At 35.7% G+C, this 24225-nt stretch overlaps 1 protein-coding gene across 1 annotated transcript in view; it reads right to left on the bottom strand.

Annotated features, from left to right (window-relative positions):
• Positions 1-24225, bottom strand: part of LOC121329728 (protein TALPID3-like) — an 86314-nt gene that overhangs the window by 13359 nt on the left and 48730 nt on the right. The window contains exons 5-9 of the mRNA XM_041275442.1: positions 21922-22148; positions 6970-7042; positions 5039-5290; positions 3395-3677; positions 282-480 (exon numbers count right to left, since the gene is read on the bottom strand). Of these exons, the coding sequence (XP_041131376.1) occupies positions 5096-5290; positions 6970-7042; positions 21922-22148 (495 nt within the window). The 3' untranslated portion in view covers positions 282-480; positions 3395-3677; positions 5039-5095. The remainder of the gene's footprint in view (positions 1-281; positions 481-3394; positions 3678-5038; positions 5291-6969; positions 7043-21921; positions 22149-24225) is intronic.

Genomic DNA, 24225 nt, shown 5'->3' with positions numbered 1-24225 from the left:
TCATTTTGTGGTAGTCCAAATTCGTGGTAGTTGCCTATTGTCTGGAACTCACAGTCAGCAGCAGTATTTTTTTCTTTTTAATTTGCAGCTGCAGAGTGAGCCTGTCAAGTGACTTCATAGTCACCCTGTATGTCAATGAAATATCAGAAACAGTTCTGACCACACGAAAACACAAGGGTGATATGACTTCATGTGGAAAAACTCAAAACTTAGGAAAACAAAATAATGAACGTCACTCTTAACTCTGGCGTTTTCAACACACATTAAAATACAACACTTACCCAATGGAATGGCCATATTGATCAGATGCCCTTCAACTTGACCGTATAACAGACAAAGGCTCTTTTCCAGAGGGGCTGAACATGTATTGGTTCTCTGGGAGCAGCGTTATAGAAATTGGTCGCTGCTTTATCGGTCTGGTCACTGCCAATTTAAGTGGGAATGGGCTTGTTTGAGTTCGGGCAGACTTCATCTTGATTCCTAAGAAAAAAAACAAAAAAACATAAGCAACACTTTTAAATGTGCCTCTGTTGCAGCGACCCTGCCCTTACCCTGACACAGCTCAGAACAGCCACTATGCTTTATATTGCTAATGTAGTGCTATTCATGGCTCATTCCGTTTCCCAATCCGCATTCTTTTTTTGTATTCAAAATAGAGACAGAAAAACAAACAAACAAACAAACCAAAAAATATGCAGCCTTCATTAACTAACTTTATGCAAGAACTCTGAACTGGTGGCCTTTTTGGTTTGGCTACTGACAATATTTTTTTTTTTTATAAACAGAAGAGAAACCCACTGAGATGAATTCCGCAATGCTGGATGACATTAATTTACAAAGATTAAAAATGTGTTATTGGTTTCAATGGCACACAGAATTAGTTTTGCATAAAGAGGATCACTGAAACAGTGATGCATTAAAAATTAATGAATCATCTACCAGCATGCAGTCAGTAGAAATCATTTTCTTTTCATGGTTTTGCAGTTTCACACAAATGACTATGCAGGTCAAAAAAATGGTCATTAATTAGTTATGGTATGACAGGATTTGCATTTATTTATTTAAATATTAACACATTGTATTGTTTGTAGCAATGCAACAAGCCAACATGTTTATAGCATGTTTTTTTTTTTTAAATATTCATTAAATGTTAAACCTTTGAAAGGAGTATGATTTTAGAAAAGACAGCTTGTTTTAGTCATCATTACTTGTTTTAGTCATCATTACTACGGTACGTGCATTTGAAGATACTGACATGCACAGTAACACATTTTAGTTCATGTCTGAGTGTGGGGTGGGTTTGGTCAATTACCAGGTCCTGTTGGATCTCTACCACTCTACCAACTCAGACAGTAAAGAAATCCACAGCCTCTTGTATCATGAACTATGGTTCTACTGGAGTAAACTGGCTAAGAATTCAAACGACATGTCACCTCCACACAAACCAGTGCTTGCTAGTTTTCTATTGCCCAATTGGAATTGTTACCTTCATAAATTCACAAGGCTACATTGATTTTTGAACAGCACCTGGCTTATTGTGTGTTAAGCTACCGAGTCAAATACATTAAATCTTTCTTTCCATTGGTGCTTGGCGGTGCTTTGGATGAAAGTATTTCTTAAGCATGGAAACAAAATCTGCTTGCTACCACGTCTGGGAGAAGATTAAACCAGATTCTGTGATACTCAAAATTACCATAAGGGAAAGAACATGAGCCATAAGCTAGGGGGAAAAAAAGAAACCAGGTGTCTTGCTTCTTTTCCATATGGAAAGAGATCTGATCCGTTGCACCCCACCTGCAAAATACATCTTCTATCACTTCTTGGTGCAGCCAACATTCATGGGGATCTAAAGCCATGGACATCTGCCATAGTGTTCTCTTACCCTGACCGAAATGATATACTGCTACTAGCTAAAGTGGTATCAAATCACTGCTCTGCGATTACGTTTACCTTAGATAATGATATGTTTCCAATAACATAACATAAACATGGCTATGGGCTCAGCACCTTCATTATCCTATCAAAATATTCACACACACGTTACACATATCTTGGAGAACTATACTGAACATGTATTGTACAGTAAAGCAGCTGATACAGGACAACAACTGTTTTTATTTAACTGCAGAATTAAATTTAAAAAAAGGTGAGTCAGCAAGTCCTAAGAGTCTCTCTGTGTGAAGCGTGGTGTGTTATAATACACACATCAAACTAAGACAGGACCACTGGGCTCCCAGAAGGGCTCTTAGCGGAAGAATATCAATTCAAATTTTTTTATCAAGAGCATAGAGAATCACAAAAATAGGCAAATGCTTTGTACTTTAATGCACGCAAAATAAAACTTCAGCTTATGATTAAGTGCTCGCTCTTTTGATCAGAGATTATACCCATGCAAAATAAATAAATTAATTAATGCCAAGAAATTCATGCATCACAAAAAAGCCTTTCAGAGGCAGCAAATTAAAATATCTGTTTATGTTGGCTGTTGCTTTAATTAGTTCTTCGTGCTTAAGAGGTAATTATTATTCCCATCGACTGAAACTGAAACTTGACCTTTTCAGATTGAGTTTTTTTTTTTTTTTTTTTTTTTTTTTAACAAAATGATTCAATACATAATATTACCTAAAAGGGCATGCATTAAAAGATTACGCATGGTTGAATAGCTCCGAGAAAGAATTACACAACAAACTGTGGTGAGAGAAGAGACAGACCTGGAGGTCCAGTTCAAAGCTCTTCACTTCATTTGTATGCAGACACCAAAACATAGTTATTGATGCTATGGATCTCAGCAGAAATGTTTGCAACATAAAGTTATTCATCTATCATTAATCAGATCATTGTTTTAATGTTGACTTCTACCAAAAAGGTATACTGAAATCTGTCTAGTTTGTATAACCTTTATTATCATCTCTATTCTAAAACCTTGTTATTTGAAGGGACCGGTCAAATGCAGTGCAAGAAAAGCCATTTTGCTAGAGCAATATCCAATACAAAATCCCAACTATTTTATACTGATGTTTGATGGCAGTCCAATCTATCACTTTATTAGATCTGTAACCTCTAAACAACTTCTTTTCCAAAACTATAAGCAAGAGGTATTAATATCCCTACAGGCTACAAGCAGAACAAATGAAATATTGCCTTCCTTTTGAAGAACTATAGTACTACCAGAGGTACTAGAATACAAAAAAAGCGAGGAGCCGAAGCAATAATAAAAAGCACTCTTCATTTAATCACATAAACACCCTCCACATCATCAATTACCAGAGATTATGGATTGGCTAATAACAGTATTGCCAAACACAGCTTAATTAATTGCATTCTAAAGACAGAATAGCAGACTGCAAATGAAACCCAATGATGTATCACAAACACTGCTGCTGTGTTTACTGACCTTTGACCCTTTCCACCACTTTGGGTCTCTGGGGTTTGGATTTTGGTGAAGCAGAGTTCAATCTGAGATATGTGCTTTTCTTCAGAATGCTGCGATGGCCCTGATACAAAGCCTTCCCATAAGCCCTTGAGAGATAGTCTTCATCCTCCATTACTGACTTCTGCATAACCAGTGGCACCTAAGATGCAGTATCACAGGCTCGGCTCCATAATAAAGTCAAGTGCAGGTTGAGATGGTTGATCTGAGTTGGGTTTGCTTAGAGGTTGACTTCCTTTGTGGTCAACTTATAGGACATGAAAATTGAACATGAAAAGTGTTTAACATTCAAAGTTTTAATGAACCACCTATATATTTGACCTGAATTGTGTTTCCTACAGTATTAGTGGATACCATTGTATCCAGTTTTGTTTTTAGCTATACTGTATATGTTATTTTCTGTTCTGTTTTATATCACTTACAACTGCATTTCATTCAAATGGATGTGTTATCTGCAGGTAACCTTTGCTGGATATGAATATGAATTTCCAACACTAACTAGTATGCCATTAGTGTATGGGTACGGCAGGGTACAGAAATTCTTTTAAGTCAAAGTAGGTTAACTTCAGGATGAAACTACTCTTTCCCAGCACTGGTAAAGACTGTATTTTTAACATCAAAAGACAGTAAATACTAAAAGAACAATGTTCATTTTTGTAACCTTATGTTGGTTGCCTTCTAAGTTCTTTTGAAATGGTGTAAATAGTTGACTTGGAACAGAAAAGAAATACATCCTTAATCTACCAAAACAAAAAGATTGAACACATATAAAGTCATTACTAATGATAACCTTAAATGTTAGACACTCTACTAGTTGCTAGGTTGTGTGTGTTTCTCCTGGATCCATAGTGACAGTGCTTGCTAAGTAACATTGGCATGTTATGAGGAGTACTGAGGAGGTCTGTCTTTTGTCCTGGAGACCATCTTTTTTATTTATAGATAATCTGTCACTGAGCCAGCACATAGCTCATTTTAACCTATTACAGCAACCTATTTTGGTTATAAACTACCTGGTGTAGCTTATTCATTTACATAGCTTTTACCTGTTAGAGAATTATAAAATCATGTTTGTAATTGGATCACAATGTAAAAAGACGGGTTGTAGTTGTGGTAACGCCATTACTAACTTTGATTGTCATAGCGTAGAACAGCTTCTGTCAAAACACCTGGACTTGATCCAAAAGTTCTTGTGCCAGTCAGTGTTGTAAAGTCACCTTGAAAGAGATTCTGAACATGAAGAGGATTTTTAAGAACATTAAGTGTTTTAAAGCTGAAGGAGGCTGAATTATATATAATAAAAAAGCTTACTATGTGAAAGTGTGTACTACTGTTTCTTGTATGGATGTTTGTTTCTGTGAAAACTTGTGACTCTTCTAACTTGAATGACTTGGATGTGCCTTCATATTGGCCAGGGATGGAAACATGCACAATTGTAGACTGTTATAACTAATCGTTCCCACAAAACCTTGGAAACCTACCCACTGTCGGTTAATAGATCTATTCGCAAAATCATTTGCAATCGCACAGATGTGCTTGGCAGTTTTTGGTACACATCCTTATAGTTGTTAAAAGTCTGTTGTTTAGCTGTAGCATTCTTGACTTTCTCACCTTTGCAGCTTTCTCTTTCCTCTGAAAAGTTACTGGTCTATTCTTTACACCAGACCTTTAAGAAGGTTCTCCTGCTGGGTTCTGGAAGGGCTTCACAGAGCTTTGAGTTACTAGTTTACTCTGTGTTTTATTTTTCACATCTCTGTGCAGCTTCATGTCCTTGGCACCACGACCCTTCTGAGATGAAACAGTAACAGCTTCTTTCTCCTTCACTTTCATAAGTGATGGAACATCTTTTCTTGCAATTTCATTCTGTGAATAAAGGACACAACACATTATACTTGAAAACGACATTTCAAGACTTTCATTTATTATTTACCCTTTCAATCACAACTCTTTTTTTTCTGTAACCATTTAGAAGGAAAAAAAAGAGCCACAAATGATCCTTGTAGTTTAATAAAGTAAAAAAAAAAAAAAAGCTCAAACTATATTACTGCATTTTCTCTAGAAATATGACCACCGTTTGCCACATTCCCAGTAACAACCTTCTAATGTGTTACTGAATGACTTTGGATATACCAATATATCCACTTCAGCTGTGTCTTCCCTGTAGGATTAAAAAAAGTTAATTAGACACAAGGAAGGAGTGACATTGGGATACATGTTAGCGTGAACAGGACGGCTGGGGGTGACGTCAGACAAGGATGTAGACAGACAACAGTACTGGGGTATGAAAGCACTGATGCGCATGTTTAATAATAAATAAACAAAACAACACAGCATGGTGGCCAAAACCTCAATCAGCCAAAGTTGCCGGTTTTTAAACAAGTGACCATCTCCAAATCAGTAATACATTAATCAATATGGAGATATTCTGCACAAGTTTAGCATGGGAGGTTTAACAATAAAATAAAGTGTTTTTATATAAAAATAATACAATACACACAGGGGTGGGTATACCTTGTCACAGTTGGTCACTATTTTTTTTTTTTTTTTTTTTTTTGCAGGTCTCTCTTGGTTAGAATGAAAACAGTGCAAAAAAAAAAAAAAAAAAAAAAAAAAAAGTTATGACACCATTCAGGAAAGAAAAATTGCCACTTTCTGCAACTCCTGATTTTTTTTTCACTCCAGGTTGGCTGATTTCAGAAAGTGCATATCAAGAGGCAAACAGATTATTCACATGTATTCATTTATTTATGTTCTCTGCTCACTGTGCCCAGAGGGTTATAAAAAGGTAGTAATTCCATAATGTAGGCACAAGTACTACTGGGTCAAACCTCCCCTACAGAATCACAATGAAAAATAAATTACAATGCCCCCTGGGTTGTACTCCACCTAACTTCTGAAAGGTCGAGCATTACCATAAAATGGTGTCCGTCTTCCTTCTGAGTGGTTTTGAAATATAGTGTGGCACATTGCTTATGCATCCTGAACACTGCTCAGTAAAGGACAGTGTGATATTGGAGGTTAGCTTAGCCAAAGTTAATAAAAATTCAAGTGATCCAATTTATTCAGTCACTTTTTTTTTCTTTATTGAAGGATGGCTCGTCTACTTGTTTCCAATTAGACTGTCCCAAAGTTGGGGGGGGGGGGGGGGGGGAATGAAGCTTATGGGGATAGCATAGATGCTATGCTGTTAAATCAGCCAGTTTATTAAGCTTTTAACTTGTAAGTTATTGTAAATGTGATTTAGTTAATCCAAGGAGTAAAGGGTACATTTTAAATAAATAGATAAACACCATGATGATTTCAATGTTAACCTCAATCCTCTCGCGGGGGACTCCCTTCCTGCGTTCTGAGAAACACCTGGGTCACAGATCAGTGCTGGTTTGCAGACAAAATGTAGACAAAAAAAAAAAAAAATATACAATTTTTGCACTCGTTAGCATCACAAACATAGATTTATGCAAAAAAATCTCACGGGAAAGCAGAGGCAGTGCTGAGGCACTCTGCGTGCGTGTTTCATTAAACCCATTCTAAATCTCACACACCTGAATGTCCTCACTGAGCGCGCCAATCCAAGCATCCACCGTCTTCTTCATTCGTGTCTCTTCAGTTGCATTCCTGACATTGGGGGCAAAGAAAACATAAACTTTAAAACCTACATTCATCTGAATAAATTGCTTCTTTAAAATGCCAAGGGACAGCAATATAACTGATTTGTAACTTTCTAAATCCGTTTCATACTTTCCAATTTTAGTCACCAGAATCTCAGAGCTGACAATGGATAATCTTTTTTATTCTGTGAATAACGCATGAACCCAGGCTCACTGATAAAGGCCTCAAGGACACCTCATTATTATAGATATTATTCCCACATTTTAAAGCAAACATTTACAACTTGAAAACTGAGCTTAGAAACATGAAATCAGATTATGAAGATGTAGTACTATTTGACAGATAACAATAAATTGGTGGTGCTAAAAGTATGTTGGCAACAGAGAAAGGAGAACCAAATTAAATAAATACAATTGAGCCTAACATGCTTAAGGTTTATGAATGATAAGGACAAAACAGATGGATTCCTTTGTTGAGACCAGAGAAAGTAAACAAATAAAAATACATTGAGGCCTGTTGTATACGAGACAAATTGAGCTCAATCCAGTGCTACAGTAAGTTATTATTAGTAACACATTATTGTTCTTTGGCACAGTTTTCAGAAAAATAAAAAGGAGTTTCCTCATATTATATATATATATATATATATATATATATATATATATATATATATATATATATATATATATATATTATATTACTGAAGAATAGTGGTCCGATTATATTTAAACAAATAGCTGTGCAAAATGGATATATGCAATCTCAATTACAACTACTAAAGAAAATGAAAACAATCAGTAGATCTAGATGATATAACTCAGAGTAGATCTAAATGACAACATGCCCTCATTTAACCAGCAAAGCCTGCTTTACTTTGACAGCAGTCTAAGCACAGCAGCTGCTTCTAATGCATAATGGAAAGTCTATTCAGTAATCGTACATCATTTCCCTAAAGAATCTACCCAGATGAAGTTGTAAACAGCAGCCCGGTTTTGAATAATATCTCCCTTTTCTATTTCCTAATGAAACATAATTCAAAAACATCAAAGCCCATCTTAAATCTTCAGCCAATTCCAGTAGGCTTAACCAAAAACACTGCTAAGGATTTAATGATTAACTATGGTAGAAACACAGGTTTATAATATGATGTTTAGTATGTTCTCTTCATAGTCCATACATATGGGGGCAATATCATATAAAGACCTCACTGTGATTTATGTGTGCCAGTGCACATGCTGTAGCACATACAGCTCTGCTGTCCTCTTTGCTTTTTATGTTTGTGTTATTTGTGTGAATGCTTTTTGTTTTTGAAAATGGTATATTTCATTATGTTGTTTAAAGTCACAGAAGCACACTGCTTAGTACCATAGTATACAATAGATAATTGTAACAGAATGCAAACAAATCAAATGTATTTCATGTTTAAGATCAGTGCTTTGTGGTAACTGACTTGTCTATTGATTCGCAGTCTAGTCTGATTAGCCATGACAGACTACAACACATGAACCCGTATGCAATCTTTACAGGGTTAATTACGAAGCTGCAGAGACCAAGTCATGCCAACCATATTTATGTAATAGTCGCTCTTTCTTTCTCAGACCCAGCCCTTATGAATGGCCACAAAGGGAAACCACTTTGTGTAAAAATCTGAAATGTTCCAATGGTCTGGCCAACAGTAATTCTAGGGGGGAAACGACTGTTTTCTCCAAAATGCATGAGCGAGCCAGCCAAATCAGACACTAATAGCACTGCCTCTGCTCCCTGATTGATAATATTATTAAGCCAAATCATTTCCAGATGTAGCCACACAATCTAGAAGGGCTGGCAGGACAATGCGACTTTGGCAGCCCCATGGAAGTGATCTGGGTGTGTCTAACAGGAAACTGGGGGGGGGGGGGGATATGCTGTGAATTTTATACATCTACAATGTGCATGCAATATGTTTCACTAAAGGGATGTAAGAACAAGACTACTTGCTGAGATTGTAAAAACTGTATTGCCATAATACCTATTACTCCACCCATAAACATACAATATTAACTTTTGTCAATATCCCAGTATGATGTTGAGGTCAGGGGTGTGACTTCATCGCAGTTCCAAATAAGTAAATTTAGGTTACCAGAATTCTTCTATGGTTAAAGCTTTGTGTCTTTATTAGATATGAGGTCAGATTCTCAATGCTATTTTTTTTCTTAAAGGGAAATACGGCAATTACAATTATACAATGAATAAGAACCATATTTCCTCACAAGCTCCTAAATGTGCTAGGTGGAATTTCCAATAAAGACATTTGAATTATGATTGAGATACTGAAGTAAAACTACCAGTCTGAAAAAAAGTTTAGCCAAGAACAGTCAACGGTGAGGTACATACCTAGTTCTAGTTAAAGGAAATTCCAGTTCTGATGAAGCAAATTTGCCTGCCACCAAAAAGCTAAAATTGGCAGCAAAACAATAAAATGAAAGCAAAATTCTATATTAATATAAAATGTTTTTCTACCAAAAAATATAGAAAAATGAGTGTGTTCCAATAAACATAACCATTGACCTCTTTCTATGTGCAAGAGAAGGGTTTGACTAGCATTGTAAATATATACTGTATATAGAACCAGAGCTGTGGGGTAGAACAGCAAACTTTTGCAACATGATTTTGCCTCATATGGCTTGTGACAGTCTTCTTGACATTGCCCCATGTGTGCTTTCAAGTACCCATTATACATTCACAACCAGTTTAAAAACACACAACATTTCCCTTATTGTTATCCTGAGGAATTTTAATTTTGAAAACATGTGGTCATACTGTATCTTCTACAACTTTATTAAACCCACTGTAAGTGAATAATTCATTGGGCGTAAATATCTTTTTTTAGTTTAATGTTTCCTTGACATTGAAAAATAATTTTCTTGAAGCCTCAGGAATGTGTCAGAAGAGGTTAGTGAAGAAAAAAGAGCAAGGCAGTTTATTCAATGCTACATTTATTTACTTTTCTTCATAACCTACAGCCCTCCATAACTAAATCTGAGCAAAACTAAAGGAACTTTGTTGCAATATTTGTATTAAGAGGATTATTTCTTTAATAGAATTAATAAATGTGCTTTTTAAAGAAATATTTAGCTTTTACATTTACAGGGCATGTTCATAATCGTTTTTAGGTTTTCATAAGGAATAGGCAGACAATACATTTCAAAAACATAAAACCATTAGAACAGTTAATCATTCTGTTTTACTTTCCATCAGCTCTACAGTATGTAGCAGCAGTAAGCCAAGTTCCCAATCTTTATTTCTGATCACAAGTACATTTAACAGACCACTTCACTGCAGTCATACATCCATGTCACCCTGAACTAGATATTGAGCCAACTATGTCTCTATCCACAAACCCAGTCAACATTATGCCTAACTATAATAAAACAAATGGTTTAAATAGTAGTTGCTAAGCTAATTTACTGGTTCCCTGTAAAAAAAAAAAAAAAAAAAAAAAAAACAGTGCACAGATTGAGCATCAGTAAACTGACAGAAAGAAAGTTGTGTGTAAAGCTGTGCACTGAAGATCCAGGGACAGGACACGTTACACAGAATCACACATTGTGATATATAGGGCTCCTCTGCATGGCTTTCATGCCTGGAAACAAGAGATATCCCATATGAAGACAAGTACATGAATGTCAATCTGCAATTCTTCACTTGCCAACAATGTCATTCAACTGTAATCTTCTCCTTCAAAGTGCTCTATACAATGTAAAACACAGCTAAAGTAGATAACAGCCCTCTAATCTTGCTAATCAGTCTACTTTAATATATATATATATATATATATATATATATATATATATATATATATATATATATATATATATATATATATATATTGATATTACAATTGATATAAATGTCACGATTACCATTTATTCACAAATGATAAATGAAAGCCTCTAAAATTCACAATGCAGGTTATGACAGCCTCACGACCATTTGGGACTCCATTTTATTTTGTCAGGTACCCAGAGTATGTGCCACATACATGAGTCACAAGGGCCTGAAAAAATTAAACAAAATTACATTTTTACTTTATCAAACCCAATTCTAATTGACTTTGAAGATGGTCCTAAAAGTTTTTGTACTAGCAAATTTAGTTTGGTTGGCAAAAAACTAAATTTCCAGACCCAGTTCCTGGAACGTTTCTCCTGAACCATAAACCTGCATATTTATAAGCCTGACTGGGGAATTAAAGCATTGCTTTCCAACTGAAACATGATAAGGCTCCCTTTAGTGGAAAGCTTCACAAAACAATCTGCTTTGTACATTCTAATCCGAGATGGAGGAACTTGGCAATGCTCAGGGATAAAGTTGACTGCTGGCTCAGACAAGGCTCTTTGCTGAGCCCAGAATTTGGACCAGATTTCTCTTCAGAGATTTTTAGCAATAGAAAAATAGTGCAGGCTGATATTTAAGAAGCCCATGCCAAAAGTCTCAGGAGCATTAACTCAATTTTTCAAAAAAAAGCAACAATGATAAAATGTGTTCAAATCCAGCTTAAATCATTAGGAGATCATTTTTATGCACCTGGCTGAAGTGTCTGGCACGCTGCAGAAAACATTTAATTAATAAAGGAGTGAAATAGAAGATGATGAAAAATAATTGAACAGCAGCTTGTTACAAGCCCTTAAAAAGATGATGAAGACGCAAAGCTACATACACTGCAAGTATAATGATTAAGGCACTGACACAGAACAACAAAATACAAGACATTGCATGTAAATTGGATACACTTTTTAAAACTGTATTTTTAAATAGAGCTATCTTTATTCCCAAGTACAGTATCTCAGTACAAGCCAAAACCATACACTGAAACACTGTCTAAACCCATGCAGCTGCATCCAGTTACAATTTTAACCCTTTAAGTGCTAAGTAGCCATATCCTTTTTTTTCTTATTCTAAAAGCATTAAAATATTAGTCATTAAAAAGGCAACAGCAGCAATCAGTAAATTCATGTTTACATGTTATGTAATTACTAAAACACTAATTTTAAAACTGATGAACATATTGACCTATATATGACTTAGTATTGGGGTTGAAAATGAACTTTCAACAGAACTCAGGCAGGACCTGTGGACTGCTAAGCTACATGTGGTAATTCATTCCAGGTTACTTCAAGGGTGAATTCTGTTGTACCCTAACTACTAATGTACTACTTCAAGTAAGCAGTTCTATGATCCTTAACCCATAGGATTGACAGTTTGATTCAGTATGAAATATGGGAGGCAATTTACAGATGTGAACTATTACTTGCAGCATCAAACCATGGGTCTCTCCACAGGTATTGACTTTTATAAAACTTTATTAAACCAATAAATACTCAAGGTGAAGCTTTTATTTTGGGCCTCGACATGCATTTGTAAGTTATGAGTCTCTAACAATAATAATCCTTTTGTTTAATCAGTATCCAAATGACAAAAAGACAAGCATCTGACCAGAAATAGCTGTTATATGGTACTTCCAGACACGTTTCTGAAGGGGTTGCTAGGTGTAAGGAGAAAGCATGATGAGCGAGCCTAGTCAATTTTTGTTAAAAGAGAGCCTACTGATCTATCACATGGTGAATTGATTGGCGGGGTTCCAAAAATTTTTTAAAATAAAAAATATATAAACTGTGTTCTTCCATTGACATGCACATGTGTGATTAATATACTGCCACAGTTACAAAATAACTGATACCATTTTGACAGTCACTTCAGTTCAATTTTGAAAATGATATATATATATATATATATATATATATATATATATAGCGTATATATATATATATATATATATAATATATACACTTGTGTGTGTATATGGCACATCTACCGTCTAAGTATGAAATTCATATTTCTGTTGACAAAAATTGTTTTTTTAATATCATAATTAAAGTTTATTTTTCATTGTGATGTAACACAAAGCTGGTTTCTCAGTAATATATATATATATATATATATATATATATATATATATATATATATCCTATATAGATTTCCGTATGTCCTCTAAACAGGACATGCATACAAAATTTGTTTGAAACGAACAGGCGTAACAAAATTACCGCATCAAGGGTGAAACTAAATTACGGTAGTGAAAACGGCTTTTAAACCGTATAGGTCTACAAAGTAAAAAATATAAAAGAAATGTCAATAGACAAAAGAAAAAAACAATGAGCCCTTCATCTTTAAGTTTGCATCCAGAAGTGATCATAAATAACTAATCTGCAGTATTTCCACTTATGAGTCTAACTATTACCCAGATTACCATTTACAGTTTTTTTTGTTTACCAGGTTCTGCAATATTTGCAAGATAAAATGACCATTTACATTACTGAAATACTTTTTCTGAAGTCTTTTTAAGAACACAGAACTCCTCATCCACAGGCCTCATCTGAACCTGTCCAGCCAGTTGATGTGTTTACATAGAGTATTAAATCAACAAGGTCCCAAACAATGCATTTTCAGAGACATGACGACTAAACAGTTAAATACCTGTCAGATTTTAACACGTGTAATCTCTCTACCTCACCATATGTCGTGCAGGCTTTGGGAGATTCTTGGCAGATGAAAAGACTATGAACTCTACTTTCTAGTCCAGTCTGGTTTGGCAGTGCAGCTGTTCCAGGCCCACCATTCCTGTTTAATACAGTAAAGCTCCTGACCCAGCCATCGTCCTCAGACCAGACGACTCAGTCTTCTCAGTTTCACCCTATAAAAATGTTGTGTAGGCTCTCCAGCTATGACACTGCCATTTGGATCCTTTTCCCTTCTCTTGATTATAGCCCAAGGTACATGGAGACTGTAATGCTTTCCATCTTGAAAGATTCCTATTTTTCATTTAATGATACTTTAAAACAGGAAGAGAGGGATAGATTAACTCAACCCTCCAGCTTCTGCCGTATCCTGCAGCCTTTCCACTCTAAACGCAGTGTGAAATAAACCTTTTCCTTTGGTACTTTTAAATAATGATTTGATTTAAAGTTAGACAGGATTGGCTACTGTAAGATAAACTATACACTGCTCATACCTACAATAGTGTTTTATTAGATAGTAAGCCTTCTTTGTTAACCTAAATTGGTTAAATTAGACCTGAGTAATTAATCACAACAAGACATCTGGCAACTTTATCCTTCCTTAATTTTTTTTTTTTTTTTTTTTTTTTTTTTTTTTTTTTAAGTATGGTGACTTTACTCTGCTTTAGATGACTAATTCATTTACAGATTGAGAATGGGAATGCTTCTATGAGATAAGCCTTTCCCATAGAGGTTTACTCCTCCATTTTAGCACTTAGAAGCAGTTTCATGTCTCACTTAAAAAGCAATTTCAACAACACAACGCCCCCACAACCATGAGTGTTGGCTGACAGGGTACAGGGCTGGAAGATTAGTTTGTTCAGGTTTATTTTTTCATCACCCAACTAGTATTCAAACTTCTGACCTTGTATCAGAAATGACTACTAACTGAGCCAACCTAACTAAAATGTGTTATGAACTTTGTTAACATTGTCCCAAATTCCTCAAATATTTTGTTAGCTAAATTATTTAAAAAAAAATAAAATAAAAACAATTTTGAAATAACTGTTCCTGCCTTGACATTCTACACCTTGTGAACATAGCCCTGCCAGAGCACCATCGTTACTCTTCTCATACCACAAAGAGATATGTGAATTGTTTTCTCATTTGCTGGATTCTCAAGTCTTTGCCTCTTCAATAGGCACTTCTGTAGTTTACCCTACCACAACATAAAAAGGTTATCCAATGCATATAACATATTACCACAAAGAATTTTCACAATCAGTCACCCCTCAGCATCAACACTGGTATTCTGGCCATGAGATATTTTGCTACTGCAGTTTCCTATTTCACCTTCAATGACTTGTTCAGGAGGAAATATGAGATGACTGCAGCAAATCAAGGACAATTCTAACAGTATCTCAGAACTTAGAATACAACAGAACAGGTTGTTTGGGACAGCTGCCCTTTACTGATACATTTCACCAATTTAATCTTTTTGGCAGAATAGTGAAAGCCTTTAAAATAAAGGGGGAAACTACCTAAAAAGGTATTTTTTTTATCACCATAAGAGGGTATACTGCTGCTGTTTTGTTCTAGCTGAGCGTTACATTAGAGAAATTGACCTACTGTATAAATATCTATAAAAAATCTGCAAACCATTTTATTCCAAAGACGATTACCACTCCTATGATGAAACAGCAGGCAGCATCCAACCTCACTAATTACTTCTTGTCTGTTGGCTCTCTAACACTATACCCAGGCTTAATTAATGCAGTTGCACTTCATGCTGCCTGAGAAAAAAAGAATACACCTGATTTGACAACAGACGTGTGTCTGTCTGCAAGCTAGGTGCAGGCATTGGCAGGGCCTGTTTCTTTAAAAACAGACCACTTCTGCCCTAGCCCAGACCCTTCCAGCAGGGGAGCAACACATATAGTATAACAGGGGTCTACATCCCAGGTCCTGGACAGCCCTAGTCCTGCAAGTCTTATAGGTGTCTTTACATCCTCAATGGCTAAAGATCTGGAACACATTTTAATCTTGACTAATTAAGCCAATAATTGGTTCAACTAAATAACTGAGAGCTTGGTTGAAATGAAAACCAGAAGACCCTGTAGCTCCCCAGGACCAGACCCCTGCATTATACTTTAATTTCAAATTACTGTTCTGCCAACACTGGGGAGTCAATGTGCCTGTGCTTTTCTGCTTTTTCAAGCAATACGCATTCATACAGCTTCGTCAGAATGTTTTTGGTCCTTTTTGGAATGAGGAATATAAAAACGAAAACAAGAAATCGAAAACATTTTGTTAAAATTAAATATGCGGTTTTCAGTTTTGTAATGTAATTTATACAAATATTACAAACATCCACTACGTTGCATGACAGCGGTTTCCACCTCTGCATGGCCCACTGCACTGTGGTTACCTCTAACTAAATAACACAACAAACAGCTGTAGGCTCAGACTGAGAACATATTTTATTTATACAGTATGTCCAGAAGCTCCACTAGTAGATATTAAAATAGCACGAACACCCATGTCATTAAACTGTAATAATGGGGTACATGGTAACTACTGTCAAATTACATGGAAATGGTCTTTTTGAACACATTTATTCCACCAGTAGTTACAATGTAAGAGTAGGATATGTAATCTGAAGTGCAGCCAAACTTCTGTCAAAAGATCCATAGATAAGGGAATCGATCTACAGGTTATTATTTGCAGGCTGCCGTTGTGAACATGTCAGCATGTCATCCCTAGACATGTATTCAACAACATGAACAGGATCTGGCCAGGACTTGCTTTAGTAAGGGGTGAACACCTGCTACCTGAAGCACAGTCTCACAGTAATCCATCAAAAGGCTGCTTTTTATGTTCTGGATTTGAAAAGTATTACCTGCTAAAAGCCTGCTGTAGATGTTGCTGATGATTAATAACTGGAATGCATGCGCATGTGTCGCCTGAGCGGGGGTTTTATAAAGCTTGCTTAGCTAGGTAATGACATATCTGAAAGAGCAGAGATTGTAAGGGATGCTTTGAAATGAGTTAACCCTAAAGAAATCGAACTTCACTCAGAGTACCTGGTCCTAGTTTATGAGACCCCTTTGCCAAATTCAAGAGACAACATAAAACATCCACAGTAATTTCAAAGATTCATAGGGTGTGTAGAAGTTTCAGTGAAAACACACACGTTTATATTTACAAGCTGTTTGTCAATATTTTTCTGTCATTTACAAGGTGTGTATCCTGTTCTCACATGTGCCTGTCTGTGTTTTATATAGCCAGGGACTGAGACCAAGTTAAAAGTAGGCAATGTGAAATGAGCTGGAAATGGTGGCAACAGTGTTGAAGACACTCGGGCGTCTACAACACAACAGGCAGCATACCAAGTGTCATTAACATATGTCTTGGCTTGGCTACTACTGTACTACAAATACGCAACTGCTGTCACAAGGTATTCATAAGGTGAGCAGCTGGAAGGGGCTGAGCAGGATTGAGCTATAAGACTATTTTGGCTGAGAAAGAGTTAAGCACACAGTCAATCGGGAGATACCCATTAGGATCTGTCTGACCTGAAAAAAACTAGGGCTGACATCTGAAGGAACATTCCGAGTGCAGAACAAATGAGAAATTCAACAACAGCTGATTCATGCACAAGGGTACAATCAGTCTCCTTGAACCTGCCTCAGAAACAGACTGCTTTTCTGTAATGAATACCAGTTGTTAACCCTTAACTACAATGCCAAAAAGTATTACCTCTCCTGAAAAACATTTTAAAAGCCATATTAGCAATACCACTAATCAGTAAGCCACACAATTTGGCACAAAAGGCTTAAAAAAAATACAGCTCTTGACATCAGATCCTCATCCAATCTCTTTTTTTTTTTTACTAGATCTTGAAACTACTATTCTATTTTCACAATGAAATAAAAGAGAGATCCTTGCTATAGTGTTTTCTTATTAACACTCACCAAAAGTAAAATGAAGTCCTGTGCCAGTCCCAGTCAGTTCTGCAAGTCACATAGTGTTGTGTAAAACCAAAAAATCAGTAATCGGAACAAAGGTTAAATGCAGTTTAATAATGTATTAACAGTGAATTAATAATATGTGATTTGTTAATTAAATTTAAATAAGTATTGTTTCACTTTCACAGCATGAGTTATTATTTTCACAAAATACCCATTACCTAGCTAAATAGTTAATTGAGTTTGGCTGTAAGGAAGTAATCAGACATTTTTCACTTTGACTAACATTTTGGAATAGGGTCTGTTTTAAGCAGTAATCCTGCTGTGCCCTGCTACATTTATATACAGGGTGATTAGACAGTAAGTTTAGCATATCAATGATATGGGGCACTGATGTGACAAACTTACTTTCTAATCACCCTGTATATTGAAACCTATAGTAGATGCGACTATTTTATCCCCTGAAAATCGAATTACTTATCAGCTCTACACAACTAAATTAACTTAAAAACCCATTATGACAGGGGCTAATGGTGCAAAACATGAAATATGTTTACATTTTATTTGATAGATAAATAAATAGATGGACAGACAGAGCAAAACACAGTGCCGTGAAAAAGTATTTGCCCCCCCTGTCTGATTTTCTGCATTTTTGCACATTTTTCACATTGAATTTGTTCAGATCTTTTCGTGGGTTGTAGTAGTATAAAGAGGGAGTCTGAGAGAAAAAAAAAAATGACACCAAAGTTTGGTGCTTCTTTCATTTGTTTGGTGTGCATGGTAATTAAACATGCAATCTTCAGGTGTGAAAAAGTAATTGCTCCCCCTAGTTAACTCAACCCAATTAAAGGGATAAATTAGGGTCAGCTGTTTGAATACTGTGGTTAACAATCAGGCCTGATTTGGGCCAGCCCTGCCCAATATAAATCTGACTAACTTTGGCCCTTACCATCAGAGTGAAGTTGTCAGCACACAGTCACATCATGCCACGATCAAAAGAAATTCCTGAAGACCTCCGGAAAAAAGTTGTTGATGCCTATCAGTCCAGAAAGGGTTACAAAGCCATTTCTAAGGCTTTGGGGCTCCATCAAACGACAGTCAGAGCCATATTGTCCGAAAGGAGAATGTCTGGGACAGTAGTGAATCTTCCCAGGAGTGGCTATCCTGCCAAAATCTCTCCAACAGCAAGGCGTAAAATCGTCCAGGAAGTCACAAGGAACACTAGAACAACATCCAGGGATCTGTAGGCCTCTCTCGCCTCGGCTAAGGTCAGTATTCATGACCATGTACAGATGAGTCAAAAGTGGAACTTTTTGGCCAACATGGGCCCCGTTATGTCTGGCGAACACCAAAGACTGCATTCCACAGCAAGAACCTCATACCAACGGTCAAGCATGGTGATAGTAATTTCACGATTTGGGGATGCTTTGCTGCATCAGGACCTGAATGACTTTCCATCATTGAAGGAACCATGAATTCTGCTCTGTATCAGAGAATTCTACTGGAGAATGTCAGGCCATCAGTCCGTGAGCTGAAGCTGAAGCACAGCTGGGTCATGCAGCAAGACAATTACCCGAAACACACAAACAAGTCTACATCACAATGGTTGAAGAACAAGAAATTTAAAGTTTTGGAATGGCCTAGTCAAAGTCCAGACCTAAACCCCATTGAGATGTTGTGGCAGGACTTGAAACAAAGGTTTCGGTGTTAATTTGTCAACACCAGGTCCCTGAACTTGTGTTTAAGACACAATAATATTAGATCCAGGTTGAATAACTTCTAATCTATATCATTCAGTGCCAAAAATATGCAAAAAATTTACGGTGTTTTTAGAACATGGGCAATACGTTCATTTTTATGAAAAAATGTCAAATAGTACGTATATATATATAATAATATAATATATATAATATATTGTAGAAATATTATATATATATATAATTATATATAATATAATATATATCCCAGTGAATAGACAGAACGGTTAATAGACCAAGCCAGGCTGGCTGCAAAAGGACCAAAGAGAGTTCACACTGTAGACATATATACAGTAGATAAATAAAACAGACAGACAATGATTTAATAGACAGATAAATGTACTGTATTAAACAAATTACCAGTTTAAAATATATTTTATGTAAAGAGAATTATACAATATCAGGTTCATTACCTATCCATTTCCTCCAGCATTATAGGGCTTGGAGCAGTTTACCTAAAATCCAAAGGTTCTTGGCACACACCCTTCAATTTTACACACCAAGTCCTATTCCACATCATGTATTAAATGTATTAGGCTCTACTATTATCTGGCTCCTGTGCTGTAAACACTTCCTTGACATCTGCCAATCAATCTGTTTGTTTTGTTTGCCTTAACCTCCAGAAGCTTGGAGGACACTCCGAGGGCAACTGTCAGTCAAGCCATTTAAACGTCTTGACATTAAATATGCTGCAAAGCCAAATTTTTACAATCCGTTCTTTAGGTTTTAGAACCTTTTTTTGTTTTTCTTTTCTGTTTCCTGCCCAACAATGTTATACAGAATGACAACAGTCAGGGCTTGTTGCACTGAACTCGAATTATACTGAAAGGAGGAATAAATGACTTTATAGTCTGTCAGATATAACAAGCCATACTGTCTGAATATTCTCTCCAAAGAGCCTCTTAAAGTACGAATTGAACATGACACAATAAAAAAATGACTAAAAAAAGTGTCAAAGCAATACAGAATAACAGGTTACCAATGCAGTAATTATTTTAGGTCAAACCTTGTGTCGTTCCTATAAAAAAAGGGATATAATATATATTATATATATATATATATATATATATATATATATATATATATATATATATATATATATTGCGTATAGTAGTATATATATCTATATATATAAGACTTGCGAATCATCATGGCTGTGAGCACTCATCACTATTACAAGTCTTCTCATTTGATGGTTTTTTGCTTAGAAAGTCGGAAACAGAATTATTTGGAGAAAAAGCAACAAAACACTTACATTTGGTTTCTGCCACGTACGGTTCTATACTATTTATCTAAGCAGTGATGGATCTAAATCTTGCGTTTTACATATTTTTTACAGACAGAAATCCACAAAAGAGACTGACAGGAACCGTTAGATATTTATTTTGAATAACTGCAGTATTTATTTTGAATAACCGCAGTACACACAGGAAACTATTTCAATTATTTAAACTGTGACACTAACTAAAAATTAAAGCAACTAAATAGACTTATGATGTCCTGTCCAGACTTCCACTGTGAACCATAGGGGGCACGTGTTTCACCAGTTTACAACAATGAACATGGAAAAGTAGCAAAACGGGTGACCATATGGAAATGGTTACTTTTCAAGACAATTTAGGTGTCTCCTCATTTGTTTAGCTTCAATGCACTACAATGTTACAAAACAACACATGGGTGCTTCATGTACCCCATACAAACACGATTAAACTAAAAGTCTGATTAAAAGAGTAATTCAAGACAGAGAGCTTCAAGACATGGGGACATTATGTTATGCTTACATAATAAGTGAAACAGGTGGTAAACACCAGAACTAATCTTACATCCTACTTGTAACTTTTACACCATGTCAGTGTTAGGATGACATGGAAAGCAGGCCTGACTTTTAAAGCGTCAGATTCTTGAAAGCACACATAATTAATCGATTTGTCACAATAGCATGATTCAGGGCTGAAACAGCACAAAGCAAAATAAAATATTCAAATCATTGCCCTGGGGTTCAGAAAAAAAACCAAAAAAAAAAAACAAACAAAGACAAAACTGGAGATCAGGATATTGGCTATTGAGAACATTTAAGTACATCAATAACAAACACACCCTGCCACAACTGATAATACAAGCTCACCGTGATGTACATCCACCATACGCAAGACATTGGAAGGTCCCTCTTATTTCGCCAGAGACTGATACTCCCAATAACTTGCTTAAAAACATCTTAACCTAGTTTCATCAAAAGCATACCATACTACATAAACACCTCCAGTATACAAGCTCCTAGGATAAATTCAACAGACACCATCAGTTTATTTTTTTTGTTATTTTTTTTTTTAAATTTTATTTTGAAAATCCACATTCACAGAAAGGAGAGATAATTTTGTACAACAATTTCCTAACAAAGCAAGAAAAAAAGACAGGGAAAAATGCATATTTACAGGATTTGTGTTCTCTTCTTTTTGACATGTACAACTCAATTCTGAATAACCCGCATTTGTGAAAACAAAAGTGTAAGTTTAAAGTATATGATGAGTATTCACGTTATCATAGGCAAGCAGTGCTTACTTCGTTAATCAGTGCTATACTTTTGTAATGTGAATTGAGAATGAGACTGCTATAGCGCTAGCCCATACCTGTTGGTTGACAAAGCCTCAATCTGAGAGTGTAGGGCAGCTCCATCTTTTGCCCGGATAATGGCTTCCAAGTTTTCTTCAAGGACTTTCTTGTTGTTCTTCACTTGTCGCAGTATCCTTTCAGCGTCTTCAAACATGAACTTGGGGGCCTTGGAATTCTGGAGAAAAGAGGGCTGAGGGAGCTGGGGCAGGTCTGCAATATCCATGGGGGAAGCAGCCCCTGCCAGCTGAAATCAGAAAGGAATTTTAAAATACCTGATGGATTGCTTTGTGTTTTTAATAACGACAATGACAACAATAATAAATCATACTAACACTAATAATACTACTACAACTAATAGTAATAATAATTCAATAACAATTTAGTATACATTCCCAGACATCTGTGTTTAACTGGTAGTAACTACACCTTTAAACTTCTAGAAAACCAAGACTGTCAAACAATTTTAGAAGCTAGAAGCACGTCAATACAGATCAGGCTTTGTTTAAAATGCCTAGTGTATAATGCAAGTCTGGGTTTTTCAGCCCTTTCCCATAAACCTGAAATATATTTTATCAATATCACATTTTACTAAAAGCTTTTTTTTCATGACAGCCTCTATTTTACAATTAAAAGGCTCAGAAATGAAAATATGTCAACCTCAAAAAAGACGTCAAAGGGTTTTACAGCCCTTCATTAGGTCTAAGCTGCATTAAGTCTTAATGGTTATTCGGTATATTCATAATACTTGGCTAGATACATTTTTAACAAATACTGATAATAAAAATGCGGAGATAATAATTAATAATATAAGATAATAAGATGCATCTTTTATCTAGTTATTGACATTACAATAGAGATTTTAATCACAACCCTTCATATTTATTAGTTTTTTTTTTTCTCTTTAGTAAATGAGAGTAACAACCTAATTCCTTATTTCACCAAGAATTGTTCTAATTTTGTATCTATATTTTTAAGGTTTGCAAGAATAAATACTGTAATACCATCAAAACATTTCCAATAGTTGGCACCTGCCAGATTCACAACTTTTCCATTCCTGGATAACATTTTTATGTTTCCAATCATATCCTGGATTTCCAGAATGTCTGGAAACCTAGCCAAAGAACTTATGAGGTTCCAAGATCTTCAAGCTCACTGCTCCTCACTGCTAGCAGCCCTTCAAAGCTGGCTTCCTCCCAAAGTGTCTGAGACTTCCAGCTGTTGATAACAAGCCTGACTTCTACAAAAGCTGCACAACACATCCTGAGCTTACAGATTTGCCTCCCTTCTGTTCTTATTGAAATTATTATATGTCTTCCTATACCTAAACATTGTCCCCATGCTTAATACACAGAAGGGTATACATTTATAGAGCATTGGGAGGCAAGTTATTGAGGAAAAAAGATTTATACAAACGTACACATTTTTAGTACTTATTTGGTATTCATTAAGGGCGAGTACCCAGTTTAAGGTTACTTGCACTTAAGCCGACTCACTGCAGTATCTTTACCTGTATACCCACTGTGCATATAGATTCAGAATACATATGTAATGACTGATTAACATATTTATCCTTTATGGTTCATGTAATTGATCAGGTTATTATCTTTCCAGGAACACTGCCAACAGTCTACACTACCATCTCACTAAGCAACATGACTCAAGTGTCAACTTTAACTCTAAACTAAAATAAATAAATAAATAACCCAAACCAAGCCATAATTATGTGATCTACAACTTAACAATTATAAGAATTTAACATGGTACGCTGTTCTATATTAGATTACTGGAGATCAGATTAAATAATCATACCATACCAGTTGTGTTAATGTGTCTTTCATGTGCAAGCCTGCAGAAGCTCAACAGTGCCAGTTAAACAAAATTCTGATTGAAAATAGCTTAGACTTAAAACTACTGTCTGTCTGTTCATTCCAAATTCCTAAGTTGTGAAACATGACAGCTCAAATTCCTGGCACAGTAATTCTTAATTAGGAATCTTGGGACTACCAGAAGGCTTTGTTTGCTGGTCTCAAACTGTGGCCAGGGACACATGGAGTAAGCAGCTCAAATATGCAGAATCAATGTATCAGGTAGCTTTAAAAACAAGAGAAGCAGAACAGCAAGTCAAGGCAAAATGTACTGGTAACAAGCACTAAGAGCTCAGGAGTAATGTGTGGAGATTTAGTCCAAATCTGGTTAGTGAATAATCTTTAGCAATTCTGAACACTGAGGCTGCAGAACAGGAAACCCTTTTCAAACAAATTGATAGAACTTATTCATGTTCAGAATATATCAACTAAATGAAATTAAGTATTTAATTTGGC

Source organism: Polyodon spathula, chromosome 17, assembly GCF_017654505.1.
Source record: "Polyodon spathula isolate WHYD16114869_AA chromosome 17, ASM1765450v1, whole genome shotgun sequence".
Classification (NCBI taxonomy): domain Eukaryota; kingdom Metazoa; phylum Chordata; class Actinopteri; order Acipenseriformes; family Polyodontidae; genus Polyodon; species Polyodon spathula.
Note: the sequence above shows the minus strand (reverse complement) of the source record. Positions and strands in the feature narration are given on the sequence as shown.